The sequence below is a fragment of the Leucopleurus acutus genome (assembly GCF_964270905.1).
Source record: "Leucopleurus acutus genome assembly, chromosome: 1".
NCBI classification, from domain to species: Eukaryota; Metazoa; Chordata; class Mammalia; order Artiodactyla; family Delphinidae; genus Leucopleurus; species Leucopleurus acutus.
In genome coordinates this window covers 21,448,053-21,468,615 of record NC_139142.1, presented here as the reverse complement: position 1 = coordinate 21,468,615, position 20,563 = coordinate 21,448,053, and the positions used below count along the sequence as shown (strand labels likewise).

The window sequence follows — 20,563 nt, the reverse complement described above, 5'->3', positions numbered from 1 at the left end:
TTGCGGGTTAAGCAGTAATTTTCCCCGTTACCTCAGTTCTCTTCTCAAGGGCATCTGTGCCAAAGGAGAATTGAGGGTTTCTCCTTTCTGCCATCAATTCACATCGGCCTCATGGCTGAGGCAGAAATCACAGTGCTATCACCAGGAGAATACAGTGCTGATTTTAGGGAAATGAATAAGCAAGCTCAGAGAGGAAGACTTTATGTTAAGAATTCTGTCAGTTTAGAAATAGGGGGTGGCAAATCCAGCCTCAAACACAGAGGTCCAATTGTCTTTTCGGTTTGCACTGCTACACCCAGTGTCTGACAAGAAAGCCCTGGTGTGTGTCCACTGCCTGGCCTGCCTAGGGAGTTGGCCAGATCGTATTGCTTCTTGGCTTCACGTTGTTTTACATTTAAGGTAACACAGCCACTCCACACTCAGAACAGGAAATGAAGACTCCAATCATACTGTTAGGATTTAATAGTGAGAATGGAAAAAAGAATATCTGCATAAGAGAAAGACTTTAACCAACAGTTTTTCCAAACCTCTCTCTTTCTTTCTCTTTTTTTTTTTTCTGGCCCAAATACCCACTTTTTTAACAGATGAGCGAAGTTTATTATAAACAAGAAAAGTGATTTAAAGGGTCACAGGATCATGGGCTTATTGCCTACCACTGGGGTCACCCAGACTTACTCTAAGAAACAAAGCTATTAGAGCTGGTTTGATTACTCCTTAGTTTTGTCATTTCACCAAATCTCACTGGACCCATGAGGAAAGTCATTGCCTTCAGGCTCACTCAAGCACAGAAGCACCCCTGCTAGCTGGGAGCAGGCCAGCTAGGGCTGGTAAACTGTCTCCTTTGTTTAAATTAAACATCCCTTCCCTTACTTTCTGTCCTTTTGGATTTCAGTCCTTTTGGACCTTCATGTCCTGGCTGGATCTTCAGTCTGATCAGAAGCCCCTTCCCCATCTCCAGATCCTGGCTCTGAACTTGGGATGTTATGATTGACAGGCCTTGCACAGGATGACTGGAATCATAGATCTAACTCTTGGCCTGTACTGTACACATGATTGGCCATAAACTGGCTCTTTTACCTATACTTGGGGCAACAGACATCTCTTCAAAGCCCAGAAGCCTTCTAGGATCTGGAAAAGGATAGCTTCCAACACCAGATAAAACTTTAATGAGTCAGAAAAGAATACAGAATCATAAGCTGCCTTGGAAATCTGCTTAGCAGCCCAGCTGAGAAGAATAATGCATAGTTTTATGGAAGAACTGTGATAGTAAGAGAGTAGAAAGATGGAGTGAACTGGGTCATGCATGTTTGTTAAGTACTTTGCTCAAATATTTTTGTTTTTCTGGTCCCCCATTCCCCCATCCCTCCCCATCATCATTCCTATCACATAACAAAAACCAGCACTTCATAGGGAAAGAGAATGTGGAACTTTGATCCCAGCTCTTTCACAACCATGTGGCAGTTTTCACAGAAGAGAAAGCTCTGCCTACCTGAGTTTTTGTCAGGCAGTCGGTTTATCCTCCACACAATGGAGTTGAAGGCATGCTCATACTTCGCAGTTCCCAGAGTTACTCTCATGACAGGCTCAGAGCCAGACAAGCTAGTTGAGCCAAAACTTGCCCCCCGGTTCACTTTGGCTTTCAGAGACTTTTCCCCCAGGACACTTTCCCTGCGGAAGTTTTTCACCCACTCACTGGGCACAGGGTAGCGAACCATCACATTCTCACAGGGAACCTGAGTGAGAGGATCACAGTTAGAGGAGAAGCCAGATGACATCCTCAGCCAGCTCTGCACCTCCACCTCTGCCCCACTGATGCTTGCCACAGTCCTGAGTGTGAATGGCAAGGTCTTCTCGGCAAATACTGTCCTGAACCTCATTAGCTCAAGTCGGCAGGCGTCCAAAGGGTTGAACAGAATAACCCGTGAGCTGTTGAATACATCCTCATCCACACACCTGTGAAAATGGCACTCATGGAGCTTGATCCACTTTGTGGTGGTGGTGGGCATGATGTCTTGCCGGGAAACGATTTCGTTCCCTTTGACGAGGACATCATTGAGACCCAAGCGGCACTCGGCAAGGCCAGAGAGGAAACTCAGGATGTGGACCCGTGTCAAGACACGGTGCTGGAGAATCTGGTTGTCTCCTTTGCTCACAAGGCCAGAGAATTCATCTCGGACATCCACTGCAATCTCCTCTTCAAGGTAGTTCAAGCCAACTGTGCACAAGTCCATTGACAACACTGGCAGGTCCATGAGACGGTCCTGAACTGCACGGATGAAGCTCAGGAAGTCATCGTAATTGGTGGTGCCCAGCTTAATCACTTGTTCCCTCTCGGCCACGTGGGCCACGGCAGGTTTAGGCTGGTATTTCTTCTTCTCCTTGTAGGTGACGCGGTCTATCCGCAAGCTGTGGATCCTGCCGTTCTCATCATAGTTTTGGAGGCGGGGCTCTGAAATCTCATGGCAGATCTCCAGCTTGAACTCACGGAATGGCTTTTCTAAGCCCTTCTCATAATACAGCTGCAGATACCCACTGTCTGTCAGTTTGATGTAGATGGGTCCCCAGTGCCTAGAGGACATGATGTTTTTCTTCTCAGGGATCCTAAGCATCATGGGCCAACCATCCTTGGGCTGGGACAGTGCGGAACCTGGTGGGTGGTCATCTAGTTCAATCCAGGCTATTGGGTCATCATCAGGGAGTGTTGTACTCCCTAAGTGATCGGGATCCTCAAGTTGGAGTCGTTTGAGTTTTTCAACAGCATCACAGTGTGACTGGTTTTTGCTTGAATCATCAAAACTGATGGCATCCTTGTAGATGACAATGAGAGAATCTCTTTGGCTTTTGCCTGTGGTACCAGACATGGAATTGTCTTGGGAGCGCCTCTCCTGCTCCTCAAAGAAAGCGCGGAAAGGGTTTATAGGGGAGGGTTGTACATCCTGTAGAGTCTCATTCAGAAAAGGATTGGTTGCCCTCCAAAGAGGAGCCTCAGGCACGGAAGGCGGACGGTTTAAGGAGGAAATGTCCAGCTTCTGAACTTTGGAGAAGTTCATCAAAGTGCTCTTGGGACGTTCCCTCTTCTTAAATGACCCAGTTGAGTTACAAGGTACATCTGGGATCACAGATGCAAGAGGTGGTGTTTTCGGCTTCAGAGGAGAGGTGATTGGTGGCAAAGGGCTGCTGACTTCATTGTCATCAAAAGTGACCCAGCTAGGGAAACGAGCAGAGGTCACTAGAGTGGCGGGGTGTCCGTTCATAGCTGGACTGCTGGCCTGCCAGTTGATGGCCTCCATCTCTACCTCTTCATCTTCCTGAAGAGAGGAAGAATTGTCTAAAAGGAAAAGGAGAACATATGAAGGGCTGCTATTCAGGGCCTCTAGAGGTATAGGAATGAGGGATGACTAGAATTTTATATGGAATCCAGTAAATTCCAAAGCATTTCATTACTTGTCCTCAAGTGTTTCGTCTGGGCACAGCTCTCACAGTTTTGTAATAAGCAGTAAGAATACAAATGTCAATACAGAAGCACTGATAGGACCCAGGTCCCTTGCAATTTAACTCTTATACATTCTCCCTTTATTTTATCGAAGTTTCTGGAATAGATTTTTTTTCTTGACTCTAAAGTATGTATTCTTATATTTTTAAACATTGAAAACTACCTCCTACATAAAATGATATAAAGCTGATCTCATTGAACAAAATAAGCCATATGCTCTAAGTGATAATATGATTGCAAATAATGTAATCAGAGAGATTTTTACCCAAATGTGGTAAATAAATACTAAAGACAAAATGTTAACATCCTTAATATGAAATAAATTTACACAAGTGAATAACAAAAATACAAAAACTTGAAATACAGGCAAAGGACATATACAGACAACCCAGGAAAGAGAAAGGAAAAATGTCTAATAACCATGTAGAAAATGTTCTGTCTCACTAGTAATAAGAAAAACGTAAATTAAACCCCAAAAATCAGTGAAGATTTTTAAAGTTTTAGTATTCGATGAGGGTAAAGGTGCTATAATATGAACAGTAAATAGACCCTTAATGGGACCGTAAGTTGCTACAAACTCTCTGAAAATGGTTTGGCAATTTGTATTAAGGGTCTTACAAATATTCATGAACAATGACTTAGTAATCTCACCCTAAGGAAATAAATCCAAATTAGGAACCAAGTTTTGGGTGAACGTTAAGAAACTGAGGCATACAATGGAATAACAAGCAGCCATTAAAATGTTTACAAGTTCGTATAACATGAGAAAATGCTCCTGACATTAATCTCTTCTTTTTTCTCTAAAATACTTTTCCATCTTGGGGTTTAATTTATGGGAAAAAAAAAAGATTATTACAAATAAAACTCCACCCTAGCAGGGCCTTCGAGGAAGGAGATACAGGAGTTGAGTTTCGATGCAGGAAGACCCAGACCTTTTCAGTAAAGATGCTGTGTGTCTGCTGGGGTTATAGGAAGGAGGAGGAAATGAGGCCTTTATAAAGCAAGGAGTGGATTCTGAGGAAGGAATGGCACAGAAAACAAATCTGTATCTGGCATATAGTAAATGCTCAGTGAAGAACTGTTAATTGAATGAGTGAGAAAAGAAACTTTGCTTTGGAGCAGTTCTATTCTCTCTGTCTCTGGAGGAATGTGTATGGGGATCTCTGCTGCCATTCCACCCACTGTTTTTACTGCCAGAAATTTGGAATCAAAGAGAAATGAATACTCAAATGGTTAAGTCAAATAGTTGGCTTTTCTTACCATCCTGCTAAATCTTCAAAAATATCATATCCAACCACACCAAATGAGCAATGTCACATATAATTAAACATGTAATTACACATGGATGGGATGGCTGCCTCTCATCCATCTCTCAAAGTATATTTATTCAAACAAATAGCAATTACCTCTACTGAAAACATCAGTTTGAAAATATAAGCTAAATGCATGCATGAGTGAGCATACATACATACCCACATTCGCCCCAGAAATATAATGAGCAAAAAGTATTTTCTATATATGCAGCATCACAAAAGAATTTAAAAGCATTATAAAATGAAAGATGAGACTCTCCTTCAAATTAATCATTAATCCACTTTTGTAAATGCATAAGTGATTTATTTTCTAGAAAATGAAGGGAAAAGGGTCAGAAAACAATCCAGGTTTGTAGGACTTATATTTTATTACTACTACAACTGCTGCTGCTGTTGTTGTAATGAAGCCTAAAGGGAACAATGTGGCCCTGAGTAAAATACAATCACTTCCTTGGAACAGTAACTAATCCTCCCTAGAGAACTGGCAAAAGGGGTGTATCGCAAAATGCATCACTTTTTAATGAAGCAGCTCTATGGAGCTTTTGTAAGCAGTATTTCCACCCAGACAGTCTGGTACTGACCCACCCCTTGTGCCAGGGATATCCTTTTTGCCTTGGAGCTCATTACTACTCCCTAGTTCAAAACGTGCCCTAAGTCCTTTTCCTTTGGAGGGTGGCTTTCTGCCAAACGTGTTTATTCTTGCTGCTAAAGGATTCTCTTCTGTTGAGAGACTTGTCCCCAAAATAGCACTTCTCATCTTCCTCTCCCAAACCAAAAAAAGGGGGGAAAAAGGCCTCTGTCTCCACTGAAGATAATTTTCTTACAATAAATTTGTTTTTAAGCCAAGTTACTTGAGATCACACCAAGTCCTACACAGTTGTGAAGCATTTGACTCTTAATACAATTTAAATGAAGTATCTTTAAATTTGGGGGGAAATTTTTTGAATTAAATTAATTTCTAGAGATTCTACATTCTCTTAGCCATCAAAAAGTTTCAAAAGACTTATAAAGTCTCTCCTTTGGCATTTTCATCTTCCATGATTACAACCTGTTTTAAAAATTCATCCTTTGGGATGATAGTGGGGTATAGGTCAAATTTCTGAAAATGAGAATTTGTTTTTCTACAAAATCATTTATAAAGAAAAAATATCTTAATAAAGACACTTTTATAGGGCTTCCTTGGTGGCTCTGTGGTTGAGAATCCGCCTGCCAATGCAGGGGACACGGGTTCGATCCCTGGTCCGGGAAGATCCCACATGCCGCGGAGCAACTAAGCCTGTGCACCACAGCTACTGAGCCTGCACTCTACAGCCCGCGAGCCACAACTACTGAGCCCCCCCCATGACTACTGAAGCGCAGCCAAAAAAAAAAAAGACACTTTTATAGATGAACAGCAAAAGTGATCCATAGTTCATATAGGTCATAGTGGTTCATATTTTCATATGAAAATAAAGCATTTCTTGAGGTGAACCTAAGGACCGCCAAATAGTACTTTAAAAAATTATCCCCTGTTAACACTGACTTCCCTATTTGTGAGTTCTAATTCTTTTTTTCATTTATCACTGACTGAAGGACATCCTCAATTGTTTTTATAAAGGTTAAGTCATATATTTTCTGAGCCTCTTTTTATTAAAGAATCGTCTTTGAGACTTTCACGTATAAAAAAAATGACAATCTGTATGTAAAATTTCTTGGGGAAAATATTTGTATAAGACAAAAATTCAACCTCTTTAATATATAATGACAGTGTATCCTTAATGAAAATGATACACCCTCACAATAAAATAGGATGAAAACAGACTATTCACTAATGAAGAAATATAAATATCTAATAACTCTTTGGAAAAAAGAGTTTAACCTTATAAAAGAATAAATACAGGACTTCCCTGGTGGTCCAGTGGTAAAGAATCCGCCTTCCAATGCAGGGGATCCCTGGTCGGGGAACTAAGATCCCACATGCTGCAGGGCAACTAAGCCCGTGCACCTCAACTAGAGAGCCCAAGTGCTACAAACTACAGAGTCCATGTGCTCTGGAGCCTACGTGCCACAACTAGAGAGAGAGAAGCCCGCACGCTACGACGAAAGATCCCACGTGCCACAACTAAGACCCAACACAGCCAAAAATAAATTAAAAATAAATTAATTAATTAAGTAAACATTCTTTTTGGCGGTACGCGGGCCTCTCACTGTTGCGGCCTCTCCCGTTGCGGAGCACAGGCTCCGGACACGCAGGCCCAGCGGCCATGGCTCATGGGCCCAGCCGCTCCGCGGCATGTGGGATCCTCCCGGAACGGGGCACGAACCCGTGTCCCCTGCATCGGCAGGCGGACTCCCAACCACTGTGCCACCATGGAAGCCCTAAACATTTTTTTTAAAAAAAGAATAAATACAATTCTCCCTGTGTCAGAGAGACAAAGACTTAGAAAGAATAATCATCATTACTGGTGACACATGGAAATTTACACTGTATAATGTAAGTGTTAAAAAGAAATCTTTCTGGAAGGCAATTTGAAAATTTGTACAAAAGTCTCAAAAAAAAATCCAAGAATTCTACTTATAGGCTTTATCTAAGGAAAGAACAAGACAGACATGTAATGATGTATATAGTGGTATGTTTATCATAGCAGTGTTTGTATCATGGAAAAATTGGAAACAAATGTCCAATAATGGGAGATTGGTTAAATGGAATCTCATGCATCAATCAAGACAATGCTGTTGATGATGTTAATTCACTGGAAGCTGATCATGATATATATTGTTGAGTGAATAACAAGAGCCTACAGTGTGGAGTCAGACTGCCTGGGTTTCAATTCCGTGTCTGCAGCTTATTAGCTATGTGACTGGGCAAGTTGTTTAATTTCTCTGCATCTCAGCTTTCCCACCTATGAAACTAGAAGAATATTAAATCCTACCTAACAGGGTTGCTGTGAAAATTTAATACAGATGTTAGAATTGTATTTGGCAAATAATAAACGTTCAGTAGATGTTAGCTGCTGTAACTACTGCTGCTGTTGCTACTGCTGCTAGAATGATACACATTCATGATATAAAGTGTATATATGTACTAAAAAGCTTTTTGATGTGACAACAAATGTCTCATGTGGGGTAAGAGGTGATTTTTAAAATTCTAAATCTGTATTCTTTTTTAAAAAATGCTGTATTGCTTACAAAATAAAGAAATATTAAAAGGTCAAAACCTATCTTTATTCCTCCCACTGACTGACCTTAGAGCAAGAAAGCCAACAGCTTCACTGTAGTCCATGTTGATAATGCAGCAGTTAGATCTTTCCTAAGACACTTATGACTGATGTGGCTGGTAAGGGAAACAATAAGGGGGAAAAAAAGTCTGGCAAATTTCTCCACTAAGAAATCGGCAAAAACTAATGATCTTTAGAACAACATTAACTATCATCCACAATTCCGTTTTACTGACTTATTAAAATATAACCAAAACACCAGCATCATTTTAATTACTCTCTCTCCATATTGCTTTTAGTATTATGAGTTGGCCTCTGCCGAATAAAAGCCATGGATGAAGATTAGGTTCTTATTCTACATCACAGGGAGAATTTCCAGTACCTAAGAGCTTCCTTAATGCCTTTACGGATGCAAACTAAAGAGAAATGGTGGATTCTTTTAATGTTAGACCACTATCTTTTTTTTTTTTTTTTTTTTTTGCGGTACGCGGGCCTCTCACTGCTGTGGCCTCTCCCGCTGCGGAGCACAGGCTCTGGACACGCAGGCTCAGCTGCCATGGTCCACGGGCCCAGCCGCTCCGCAGCACGTGGGATCTTCCCGGACCGGGGCACGAACCCGTGTCCCCTGCATCGGCAGGCGGACTCTCAACCACTGTGCCACCAGGGAAGCCCGACCACTATCTATTTTAAATACCACAAAGATTAAATTAATTGATTACAACGGCAATCAAAACCACCAAACTGAAGAAAAAGTAAGCACTATAGGGAAAAAAATCAGATTCTATGATATTTTGAATACAGCAGACAGTCTGCCATCTTCCTCCCCCATTTGTTAAACTAATTTGTTAAATGCAATGACAAGTGCAAAAAACTTATTGAGAGCTGTTCGCTGGAATTTACGAGCAGTGGCAAGAACAAATATTCTCAGATTACTGTGGTTTTCTCAACATGAGATAACAGTCACTGTTGCAAGAGAGTATACACTGTATGACCAGACTCAGATGCACAGTAGGCACTTAAATATTTGTGTAGTAATCTGCAAAGCAAGAGGAGGAACACAGAATTTTCAGGCTTGAAGAGATTTTAGAAATAATAAAACTCGACCCCTTCATTTTGCTGAGAAGACCAAGGCTCAGCGAGTTTAATTCAATTGCCCAAGATGAAATGAAAAGTCAAGTCCCACTTTTAATATTCATTAACTGGTAATTTCTTAATGCTTGTTCATTAGGTTAAAATCCGATTAACTTACCTTTGAGATTGGCAAGAGTCATCTTGACACACAACTTTTTAGGAGCGTTGTTCAGTGGTAGAAAAGAAGTTAACTAAACAGGACTGACATTTATACAGGGAAGCCTCTGGGCATAAAGTCTTCCCCTGATAATGTGAATGTGTATGGGTGAGAGAAAGGAGTTACTCATTTGAACCTTATCAAGGGAGCTTCTAACTTGGATAAAGTAAGCTGAGACCTGCTTAATCATCACAATACACTGACAAAAAGGAGAGTCAGAGGGTCCGAGTCTATTTATCTGTCCTTCCGCATTGTCGTGGAGAGGGGATGCTTTGATGCTGGTCAGAGATATCCCCAAAGTGAAGAAGTCAATTCATCAAACTACCACTTAACCACTACTTGACAGAATCCCTATCAAGAACATTTTGCACTGCATTCTGGGTTTTATTTGCTAAGAGGACCTAAGAAGCGGTACTGAGCACCTTCAAATGACTGGTCCAGCTCACCCTGCCAGCTCCCTCCCTGCTTATCAAGACTGACCTAATACATTTCATCACCCTTTTTTTTTTCCTCTCATAAAAGCAAGCATCAGACTTTAAGTTTGATGAATGGCCTAGGAACATCCCCAATATCTTGTGTTCCAAGTCTGTTCTACATTTTTAAAATCTGGTTCTAAACTTTTGCCTGTTTTACCATTGCCCATTTCTCCATGGCTTCTTCAATATTCAACCTTTGGATCCCAGCTTTTGGCTTCTTCCTCGAACAACTGAACTTCCACTCAACTGGCTTACTGGTTTCCCTGGCTTAAGTTGCCTTTCTGATATCAGCTTCTTATGTTGTCTTAGATGAAGGCTCTATTCTCCCACCTGGGCAGAGATCCCACTGTAACCCCTTGCTGTTGTCTGACAGGCCCAACTTCAGTTCCCCAGCAGAGGTCATAGGCAAGGGGCAGGGCTGGATTCCAATATCTACGGTAAATTGAAAAACTGGCAATCCATTTAATAAATTAATCTCTTAACATAAATCAATCTCTTAACATTTTATATATCAGGGCATCTCAGAGGCTTAACTGGTGATGATACCTGCTGACCTAACCTAACCTGTGTTTTATTTATTTTTTATTGCCATAGCAAAAAGCCCCCTGCATTTCCTTCCCATCCTAAACTATTTTCCGAGCCCACCAAAGAGGAGTAAACAAAGAGGAGTTTCTAGGGTCTGAGCCCTTTTGGATGGACTGTGAAACTCTCTGCTTAATGGCCCGTCAAACTCTTCTATGATGTGACAAGAGAGTGGAAAGGGCTCTTTTGGTTCAGGAGCTTAAAAGAGAAGGGAGTAGCATCCAGATGTTACTGTCAGGGAGAACGTATGGTAAAGGCAAGGGAAAAAAGGGGTCTTCATCCTGACTCTGATCTGAGCATAGTTCTTATGCCTAGGAAGTGCCAGCGCTGGGGACCAGGAAAACGACTGCCTGGAGGGGCACTGGGTAAGTTCCTAGAAACTGTGGCAAGCCTACGGTGCTCGTGCCCTTACTGTGACCAGGACAGGTCACTCCCCGGGACTGCCTGTCCCAAGTCTCACTTGCGTGTGCCCCCAGGTCCTTACTCACTATTCACCTGGTCACCACGTGAGGACACACCTCAGCAACAAGCCAGGATACTTGTAAGCTCCAAGGAACCACTGGACCCCTAAGCGGGTGAGGGAACAGACAAGGTCCTGGACTTGAGTGAAGAACTAGGGTGAATCAGTATGCCCTAAATTAGGGTTAAAAGGGACTAAACCGTGCATGCTGTTACATTTGGTCAGAGATCTCAGTTTTTGTTTTTGTTTTTGTTTTTTGCGGTACGCGGGCCTCTCACTGTTGTGGCCTCTCCCGCTGCGGAGCACAGGCTCCAGACGTGCAGGCTCAGCGGCCATGGCTCACGGGCCCAGCCGCTCCGCGGCATGTGGGATCTTCCCGGACCGGGGCACGAACCCGTGTCCCCTGCATCGGCAGGCGGACTCTCAACCACTGCGCCACCAGGGAAGCCCAGAGATCTCAGTTTTTAAGAGCCTCATCACTCTTACATGAACAGGTAAAATCAGGTTTCACGTTTGGCAGGATGATCCCCAAATCCTGGAACTTCTGAGGAAGGTAAAGACACATCTTACTACTTTTACCATTTCTTAACTGCAATAGTAAGAAACAGAGAAAAGGACCAGACTTATGAAGGATTAGGGAGCACCCAAGGATAAGGGCTTGACTGTCCTCCTGGTTATGTTGGTGAGTAACAGAAAACAGAACTATGCCTCAGAGAGCATGTCAAAGCGGCCAAATGGAATTCACCTAGAGGTTTCAGTCTCACCAATGGCTTTGTCATCTCCCTCTCTGTTCCCTTCAATACACGGGTCTACTTTTAACTGGTACTAATGTCCTGCCAATCAGTCTATGCCCCTACAGAGCTGGGACTCATCATTCTCTTTACATATAATACTTCTAACTCTGACGTCCACTGCACGGGTCATGGAGCACCTGCACCATGGGCATGGACCCCTGCCTACTTATTCTGGGGGTGGAGCTTGGGAGTCTCACCTAACCCTGATGCACTTACACACTTTAAGCACACACAGCAATGCCTACTTTCCCTTCACTGTCCTGAAACAGTTACAGGCAGAGCCATTCTACTGTAGACCAGATTCAAAGTCTGATCATTTTGAACCTTAGCAATGGGAAGTGCTACTTCTCCACAGCTGATTCTGTAAATTTGGTCAGGCGGCAAAGAAACAGCGCTAGGGACTCTCATGCATTATTACATTTGCTTGTATACATGTGTATTTATTGGGAATGAGAAGAGCAGGCATTCTGACTGAGTCTGTATCAGGCCTATCTTCCATTTGTTAACTTGGCTAGGCTATAACACACCTTGCAGGAGGAATTCAAAAGGTCTGTTGGGATGGGGGTATAGTCAGCTGGGCTAAGGTCACCCATAGAAAGGTTAGGGGCAATTCTTGCAAGCTGAAAGGATCCGTACAAATGATCTCCTTTCACCTATATTACCCAAAGCTCACTGCTCTTTATGTGGATTTTCCAGCAATGGCAACAAAAACAAAATAACCAAACAGCTCCTGTATGCCGTAAGCCACTTCTTTTCTATTGAATTTCGAGTAGGTAATTTGATTTCATTTCAGTACTTGTCCAGTTCCCTTTTAGTTACCAAGATCAAAGGAGACATTCTTACAGACAGACAGTAGGTGCAATTTATAAACTGTAAACATACCAAGTTAAAATAACCTAGTAGGAAAACAACCAATTTCTAGCATGGTAGAGATCTCTTTGTACTCCTGAACCTGTCGAGTTTTTCAGAAGAACTCATAAGGCAAACAGAGTGAAAAGCTATTTCCAGATGATTCATACACAGACTCAGTACTTCTGCTCACTTGCTCCAGGACCCTCACCATCCAGCATATATACACCAGTGTCTCCTGGGTGGACACAAGGCCCATAATAGAAAAGACAGCTTAAAAGTGGCTTGTACTAATGCTGGCTTGAGCTCCAGGCCCCATGCTTGTCTTCACCACCTATTTTGTGCCACTGCAGGCAGCAGAGGGGAAAGCTTGGACTTGGGGTCTGGAGTCAGATTGACCTGGCCCTGCTTCAGAAAACTGTGTGATCTTGGGCACATTACTTAACCCTCTCTAAACTTCATATTTATCACCTCTTAAGGGGGAATAATAACAGTACCCACTTTGTAGAGTTGTAGTGAGGGTAACAGAGATCGTTAAAGGACATTGAATTTAATTAACCCGTAGCACAATAAATGTTAGCTATCACAATAAAAAATATGTAAATATTATTATTATTTCAGAATTCTTAAGGAAGCAAAAAAGAGGAGAGAGGAGAAGAAGTGGGAGAAAAAAATGCCTTTGAAGTTTCATTAGAATCAAGGGAAAGTGGGACGGAGAAAGAAAGAAGAATGTTTGTCTCAGGTTATGAGTCCATGAATCCAAATCTTTCCATAATTATTGCAAAGGCTTGGGAATTACAAGAGATGTAAGAGTCTGCGTTCGTGAAGTCACTGTGATTATAACAAAACAGCACTAGAATCTACCACATAACAGAAGTGCTAAGTCATGAGTACACTTTGGTCAAGATAGGACATGCAACTTTCTATTACCCCTAAGAACTGCCTTTGTAATTGCTGGGCAGGTCTAAGATGTTATAGTATTCCAGAGAAGCAGCCCTCAAAGGAGAGCAGCACACCCAAGGAGGTACAGGATGATCCACTGGGGTGGAGGGAGAAAATATCAGAACTTCTATTTTTGTTGACTTTTTTTAAATTAATTTTTATTGGAGTATAGTTGCTTTACAATGTTGTGTTAGTTTCTACTGTACAGCAAAGTGAATCAGCTATATGTGTGTATATATATATATATCTCCCCTCTTTTCTGGATTGTTGACTTTTTAACCCATCCTTTAAACATTTCTAACTTTTGTTTATATGTTAGAAACCATATACTAAAATACTTGCTTGTAATTTATAAATATATTTATAATATAGTATATTTATAAACATACAAATATTAGAGGCTCACGATCAAACCTTTGGAGAATCACGACCAAACATTTGGAGAAGGCTAGTTCAGTGCACTAGGCATATTTCAAATACTCAGCATGGGTGCACACACACACAAAGCTATCACCTCTTCCCTGTCCTCTGTAAGAGTTGGCCATTGTAACCAGAAAAATGGCCGTGGTTGTCAGTCCAAAGGGAAAGGTGCTTTGGCAAATAAGAAGGATCTATTACTCCCTTAAACTCTCCCATGATTTGGGCAATAATTGACTCTTACATGCTCCAGCTCACTGGTGGCCATGCTAACAACCTATCCTGGCCTTTCCATGTCGCGTTGAATCTAGCTAAGCATGACTTGACCACCACCCACCTTGCTCTCTAGAAAGTTTTAAAACCAGTCTTCCAATTCTGCAAAAATTATAAAACTGACCTAAACAAATAACTATTGGAGTTGCTGCCAGGGCCAAGGATTATGCGACCTCACTATCACAACAAAGGTCTTTTGATGTCCCTTTCTTGGTTATACTCTTGGTGTCCAATAAATACATAGCAATGGAAGGAAGAGGGCCTGTCTGTGAGATCTTGACTCATGCCAGGGTCATCACTAGCTTTATAGCAAATATCTATTGAATTAAATGCTTTAACTCTCCTATTGCTCAAATAACAGGTTGAGACTGTTACTTTTGCTTTCAATAAGTCTTAGAGGAAAAGTCAACCCACACAATTCAGAGGGGAAGAACAAAGTCGATACAGCAAACAATATACAGGGAAGGAATACTGTATTACCTTCCCTGCATCCCTCCCCTGCTCCTTGGGGTAACAGCATCACAACTGAACTTTTCTCCTCTCATGCATGTCTTTCTGAAGTGTCAGTGAAGGTGCCCCACCCAGGATGCATATGACCCAAGAAAAGTCAGATTCTTGTTGGAAATTTTGAATGGACTAACTCAAGTGCAAGAAAGTGGTGGGAGCTGAGTTATTCACATGGAGGCACCCTGAAGAGTCTGCACGTAGGTCCTTGCTGACTTGAGCCTGAAGGATGCTAAGGTTCCCGGCCATCTGTGGGAGACGGCAAAAATGGCCACAGATTCTTCCTTTCTCTATCCATGCTCTTGGGCAGTCCCCCACACCCCCGCCACATTGACTCTGACCTAGGGCATGTGATTACATTGACTCTGAGCTACAGCATGTGATTTGCTTTAGTCAAGATCAAATACATCACTAGCAGAAACTTGAAAAGTGCTTGCATGCTGCGGCTTGCCCTCTTTTGCTCTACTTGGAACCCCGAGACCATCATTCAAACAAGCCTACAGGGAGATGAGTGACCACATGGAGAAGTAAGGCGCCCTAGCCAACCAGGCAGCTGATCACAGACGCACGGGTGAACGCCTAAGGAGATCAGCTCAGCCTAGTATAGACGGGGAATCGCTCAAGCGTGCCCAGATTGCTGATTTGCAGCATCTTGAGCTAATAAACAAAGGGTTGTTTAGGGGGGCCACTAGTTTTCAGGGTGGTTTGTAACACAGTAAAAGCTGATACACCAACTTCCTGAAGCTTGAGTGCTCAGCTTTTCTTCTGATTCTGTAAACAACTATATCCTTAAAATAAATTCCTGTCACTTAAAGGTAGTACAGTTGGCTTCTGTTCCTTGCAATCCAAGCCCCTTAGCAACCAGGCAGGAGACCTTCCAAACTCGTCTGGCTATTGAGCAAAAATATTTCCATTTTATTGCTCCTCTTTACCCTCCCTTGCTCTTTTCACAAGGAAATAGAACAGTATTCTTCTTGCTTATATAATACAAGACACTTACTTCAAACTCTGTAAGTTTGGAAGGAAGGAATTTTAAGACTCTCATCCCTAGAATTGTCATCTTTGGCCCAGGTCACCCTAGGCATAAACAGGTAGGAAGTGGATAGGCCCTGAGTGCATTGTCAAGTGGTCAAGAGTACGGACTCCAGCTTCAGGCTGGCTCATATCCTGGCTACTCCTTCTCGCTCTGTGACCTTGGGCAAGTTACTTAATGCAGGCTTCAGTTCCCTCAACTCTAAAATGGAGATAATAATAGTACTTACCTCTTAAGTTGTGGTGAGGACTGAGTTAATGTATTTAACATTTGCATAGCAAACATTATATAAATATTTAATAGTGTTATTATCACAATTATTCCTTAGAGTCCAGGTACCCTTGGGGAAGATTCTGCAAAGAGACATTTGGCATTGTGGGAACTTTGATGAAGCCACAGAACAGAAGGTTTTATTTCTAGTCCTGGCTCTGCCGAAAACCCCCTGTGGTCTTGGGTAAGTCTCTCTGTGCCATTTCCCCATTTAACATGGGATAATCATAATCCCCGTTCTAGTTTGGAAGCAGATATGAAATAACATATGTAAGCATGCTTCTGAACATTCAGAAGTGCTCAACCACTGTTTGGTAAGGCCTGTGATTACTTTTCACATAGTGAGGTAGTTTTAGCTTCCAAGTGAGTCCTACAATTCTTCACGCTGTCTGAGGGGGTCTGAGGTGGGCAGTTATTGCATTTTAGAGATAGAAGACCATAAAAATGCAGAACGCAGTCTTGGAATAAAGACTTCTTTACAAAGATATTAAACCAAAACTTGTGTGTTGAGAGGCTTGGTTACATATCAGATCGAAGAGGCCATGGCCTTTTCAAAAGTCTCCCAGAAACTGTTAAGTGTTTCTAAGAAGGGAAATGAAATCAAGTAACTAGAGAACAGAGGAAAGCAGAAGGACAAGAACACTTTCATACCTTTATACATCCTGCACTGACAGATGTCCTTTAATTGACTTGCTCCCCAACTGTCCCAGGGACCAAGGTTGAGTGTTCTTTGCCTCAGCTGGGGACAACTCAAGGTTTAAGGCCCACAGAACGTAATGTACTCCCATGTGAGTTCATTTTAAGACAAACCATTTTCATGAATGTTCCAGTCACCAAGTTCTAAAGTAAATAAATTTTGTTTCTATAATACAAAGAAGGTAAAACTTTTTGATAATTTTAAGAAAGAAGTTGTATTTTAGAAAACTTGGATGGTGCAGAAACACAGACAATTAAAAGCACCTGAATCTTGCTGCCACCTGAGATGACTGATGTCACCATCATAGCGTGCCTCCTTCAAGCTCTCTCACTCTGCACGTAACACATTCACGAACACACACCTCTCTACAAAGTAGGGATTATTCTGCACATGCAGTTTTAGGGCCTAGGTGTTCTGGCTTAATGTTCTCAGATGAGAATTTTCATGGGACACCATTCAAAACAAGTAAGTGCCGGTAATTGTTGGCAGGATCTGACGGAGCTGTTAGTATGAGCATTATGTTTGCTAAAAGAGTTTGGACTGCAGAGCATGAAAATATATTAATTCCAGTTCATATATTCAATGTCTAGCCGCCTCAGGGGGGATATGCAGAAATCCCGTATCAGGGGGGATATGCAGTAAAGTAATAAGAAAGTATGACACCGGATGAAGGATGATCAATGCTGATGATTTGTTTCATGAAGTAAATTTGACTCCTGTTGACATTTAAAGTCAGGGACTGCAGTAGACAGGGATGAGGTAATGGGATTAGGACTTCTATCTCCAAACCTAAAGCTTCTTGCCCCACTGTGACACACAGAGATGTTGACAAACATGCTGCCTTCCATTCTGTAAAAACAGTAACCTTTGTGTCCTCACTGAGGGCCTTTCCTGGGGGTCATAATGAATCTCTTCTGCAGCTGGACACACAGCCGGCTGATCAGTACACGTGGTTATTTGTTGCCTCTTCTTCTTTGCATATATGACAGAAGTCAAGTGAAGGACATAAAGCCAGAAGCATCAGCCCACCTCTAAGCCAGAACCTCAGTTACATCATAGGGTGGGGCGCACAACCTAAAACACGGAGGTTTGCTGCCTCAAAGACTTTTTAAAAGCATGCCATATAGCATAGGAATTGCCATCCTATCTTTAAGAGCAGACTGTGGTAAATACACTAGTCAGCATGGATTTAATAAAGGTTGTTAGCAAATAAAGAATAAATAGTCCCAAAAATATTTAAAGAGGAAGAATGTACTCTAAATCCTTAAGATTTCTGATTAAGAGGGGTTAGGAGTGTGTATGAGGAGATAGGTACAAACTGTCTTTAGAATCAGGGCGAAACTGAGTCAGGGAAAGAGATCTTTATGGTGTTAGTTTTTCTTCAAAGCATTTAATTTGGGATTGGATTATCTAACCCTACAGAGCCCATAGGGACTTTTGGAGTGTGTCTGGAGTACTCTGGTGATTTCAGGAGTAGACTTTGGGTTTTAGGGCAGGAGAGGTTGCTGGAAGGAGAGAGGATAATAGCTCACCATGGCCACCACCTCCAAGACAACAGCAGTGGCAAAGCTGACACTCACCAGTCATGTATCGCATGTCATGTATCACCTGTCAGGTGCTCTGCCTAGGCCTGTACCAAAACCATCTCATTTGATCCTGGAGACACCTACATGAGGTAGCTCCTACCATTATCCCTATTCTATTGATGGGGACACAGGCATAGAGGTTAGATGACTAAATCAATGTCACAGACAAGCAAGTGGTGGCGTTAGGATCTAAACCCTGGAGGTTCGAATTCACAACCCTCAGCTTGACCCCTCCCATATACTGCAGCTCAGTGTCTTTAGAACTATCTAATCTTGAACAAGTAACCCAATTTCTGTCTCAGTTTCCTCGCTTTTAAAGAGGATAATAATAATCTAGTCTATCTACCACAGTACCGTTGTGAGGATCAAATGAGACACGTGAATGCATGCGATTGCCATTTGTAGAATATGGCATGCTCTACAGTTTAAATTATTTTTATTATTACTGATGAAAGGAAGAGAAAGAGTACTGATTTCTTCATTTTGAGGGTTTGGGTTTTTTATTTTGGCTTAGTATAAAAGTTTTAATTTTAACAATCAACATAAGGCAATGAAAATGACTGATATGCACTAGTAGGTACATTAAGTATTGATAAAAAGCAGAAAACACTCCCTGTATCAGGAACCTGTGATTAAGAAAGAAAAAAAAAACAAAAAACAGTGATTATTTTGACAGGACAGTGACTTAGAATAGCTCCTTGTGGGGCTTGGTAGCTCTGGTGATAAATCTCCTCTAACTGCTGGTGGACAAGTGACACTTCCCTTTCCGGAAATGGAAATGAACTCTCAAGGATTTGTGACTCTCCAGATAATGACTTCCTGCTCCACAAAAACAAAGCCCAGCCGCTGAAATAACAACCTATCTCTGGTCCCTACTCAACATCCTAGGGCTGCCATTCTTAGTCTGGTCTGAAGGAGGCTTCTCCAGCTCCAGGCCTCTAAAGCCTCACTATTCCAGAGATAGACAAAAATGCCAGAATTTAAAAGCCAAGGTTAGAAAGAGTTACCTCTGGGCAAAGTCACGCTGCACTCAGACTTGATCTGTTGGAAGTCATTCAACTCCCAAGCAGGCCTGGAGTCCCTGGTCCATAACTCTATCACAGCACACACAGGCAGGATCCCTTTGTGTTTATTTTCCAAATATGGCCAGTAAGTTCCTAGAGAAGAGAAGCTACATAAAAGCCTTTTGAACTGAATTGCACTAGGGACTTCATCTAGGAACCCAATGTTGGGACAGAGGGAAAAATGAGCCTCTCCTGAAATTAAATGATAAAAGGATCAACAAAGAAGAGTTTAGTCATCCACCATTAAATGGTTTGTGAATGTGCTGCTCTCAGAGATTTAGGAAACACCTAAAACCAATCAAAGGTGACTTGGATATAATTTCAGAAAGATATTACAGGAGTGAGTCTAAAGTCTACTACTCATAATCTAATTACATAGAAGTTTAAAAACTTTTTTTTAAACACAAATAATCCATGTCCATTGAAGAAAATTTACAAAATACAGAAAAGTGAAAAAAATAATAAAAAGCACCCAAAGTTCCACGTTTACCACCAAAATATGAGACATCTGTGCTGTTATGAAGGTTGATGAAGGAGAAAATGAAAATAACAGCCAGGAGTGTTCAAAAGTTAACTGTCATGTGACACTAAACCATGTATAGTACTGGGATCTGGTGGTCACTTTCATATACATGCCTGGACTTCTGTCCTCTTAGGCAACCCCTCTTCACCTCTCAGGAATATTATGAAAGTTATCCATACATGCACAGAATAGCGTTGTACAAGAATATACTGTGACACCATCTCAAAAAATTAAGAAAAGGTATCTAGTAAAATTTAATACCCATTAGTAATAAAAAGTTTCAGCATACTAGGAATGGAAGAGAACTCTTCAGTCTGATAAAGGGCATGTATCGCAAAAAGCTCAGCTAACATCATAACGGTGAAATATTGAATGCTTTCATCCAAGCTCACCACTCTATTCCATATTGTACTAGAGTCCTTAGGCATCGCAACAAGGTGATGAAAGGGAATAAAAGAAGCTATATGAATGGCCATATAACACATGAAAAGGTGCTCAACATCATTAGATACCAGGGAAGGGTAGATGAAGCTACAATGAGAAGCTACACATCCACTAGAATGGCTTAGAAAGTGCGATAACAGAACACCACTACAGTGATAAACGTAAGTGAATTATTTACACATGCAGCAGCATAATGAATCATTAAACCACCATCTGAATCTTAAGAGTCCTATCATACCGTCGCTCACCTTGGTTTCATTCATTCATTTAATCTCATACCAACACTATAAAGTAGATACTGTTATCCCTCTTTTAATAATGAAAAAGATTCATAGAGGAAAAGTAATCTCCAAGATTA

The 20,563-nt window shown here is 41.7% G+C and overlaps 1 protein-coding gene across 1 annotated transcript in view; it reads right to left on the bottom strand.

The window, feature by feature from the left end:
• STON2 (stonin 2) overlaps nt 1–20,563 on the bottom strand; it is a 147,870-nt gene that overhangs the window by 10,117 nt on the left and 117,190 nt on the right. Inside the window, exon 5 of the mRNA XM_082846227.1 lies at nt 1,490–3,328. Coding sequence (XP_082702353.1) covers nt 1,490–3,328 — 1,839 coding nt within the window. The remainder of the gene's footprint in view (nt 1–1,489; nt 3,329–20,563) is intronic.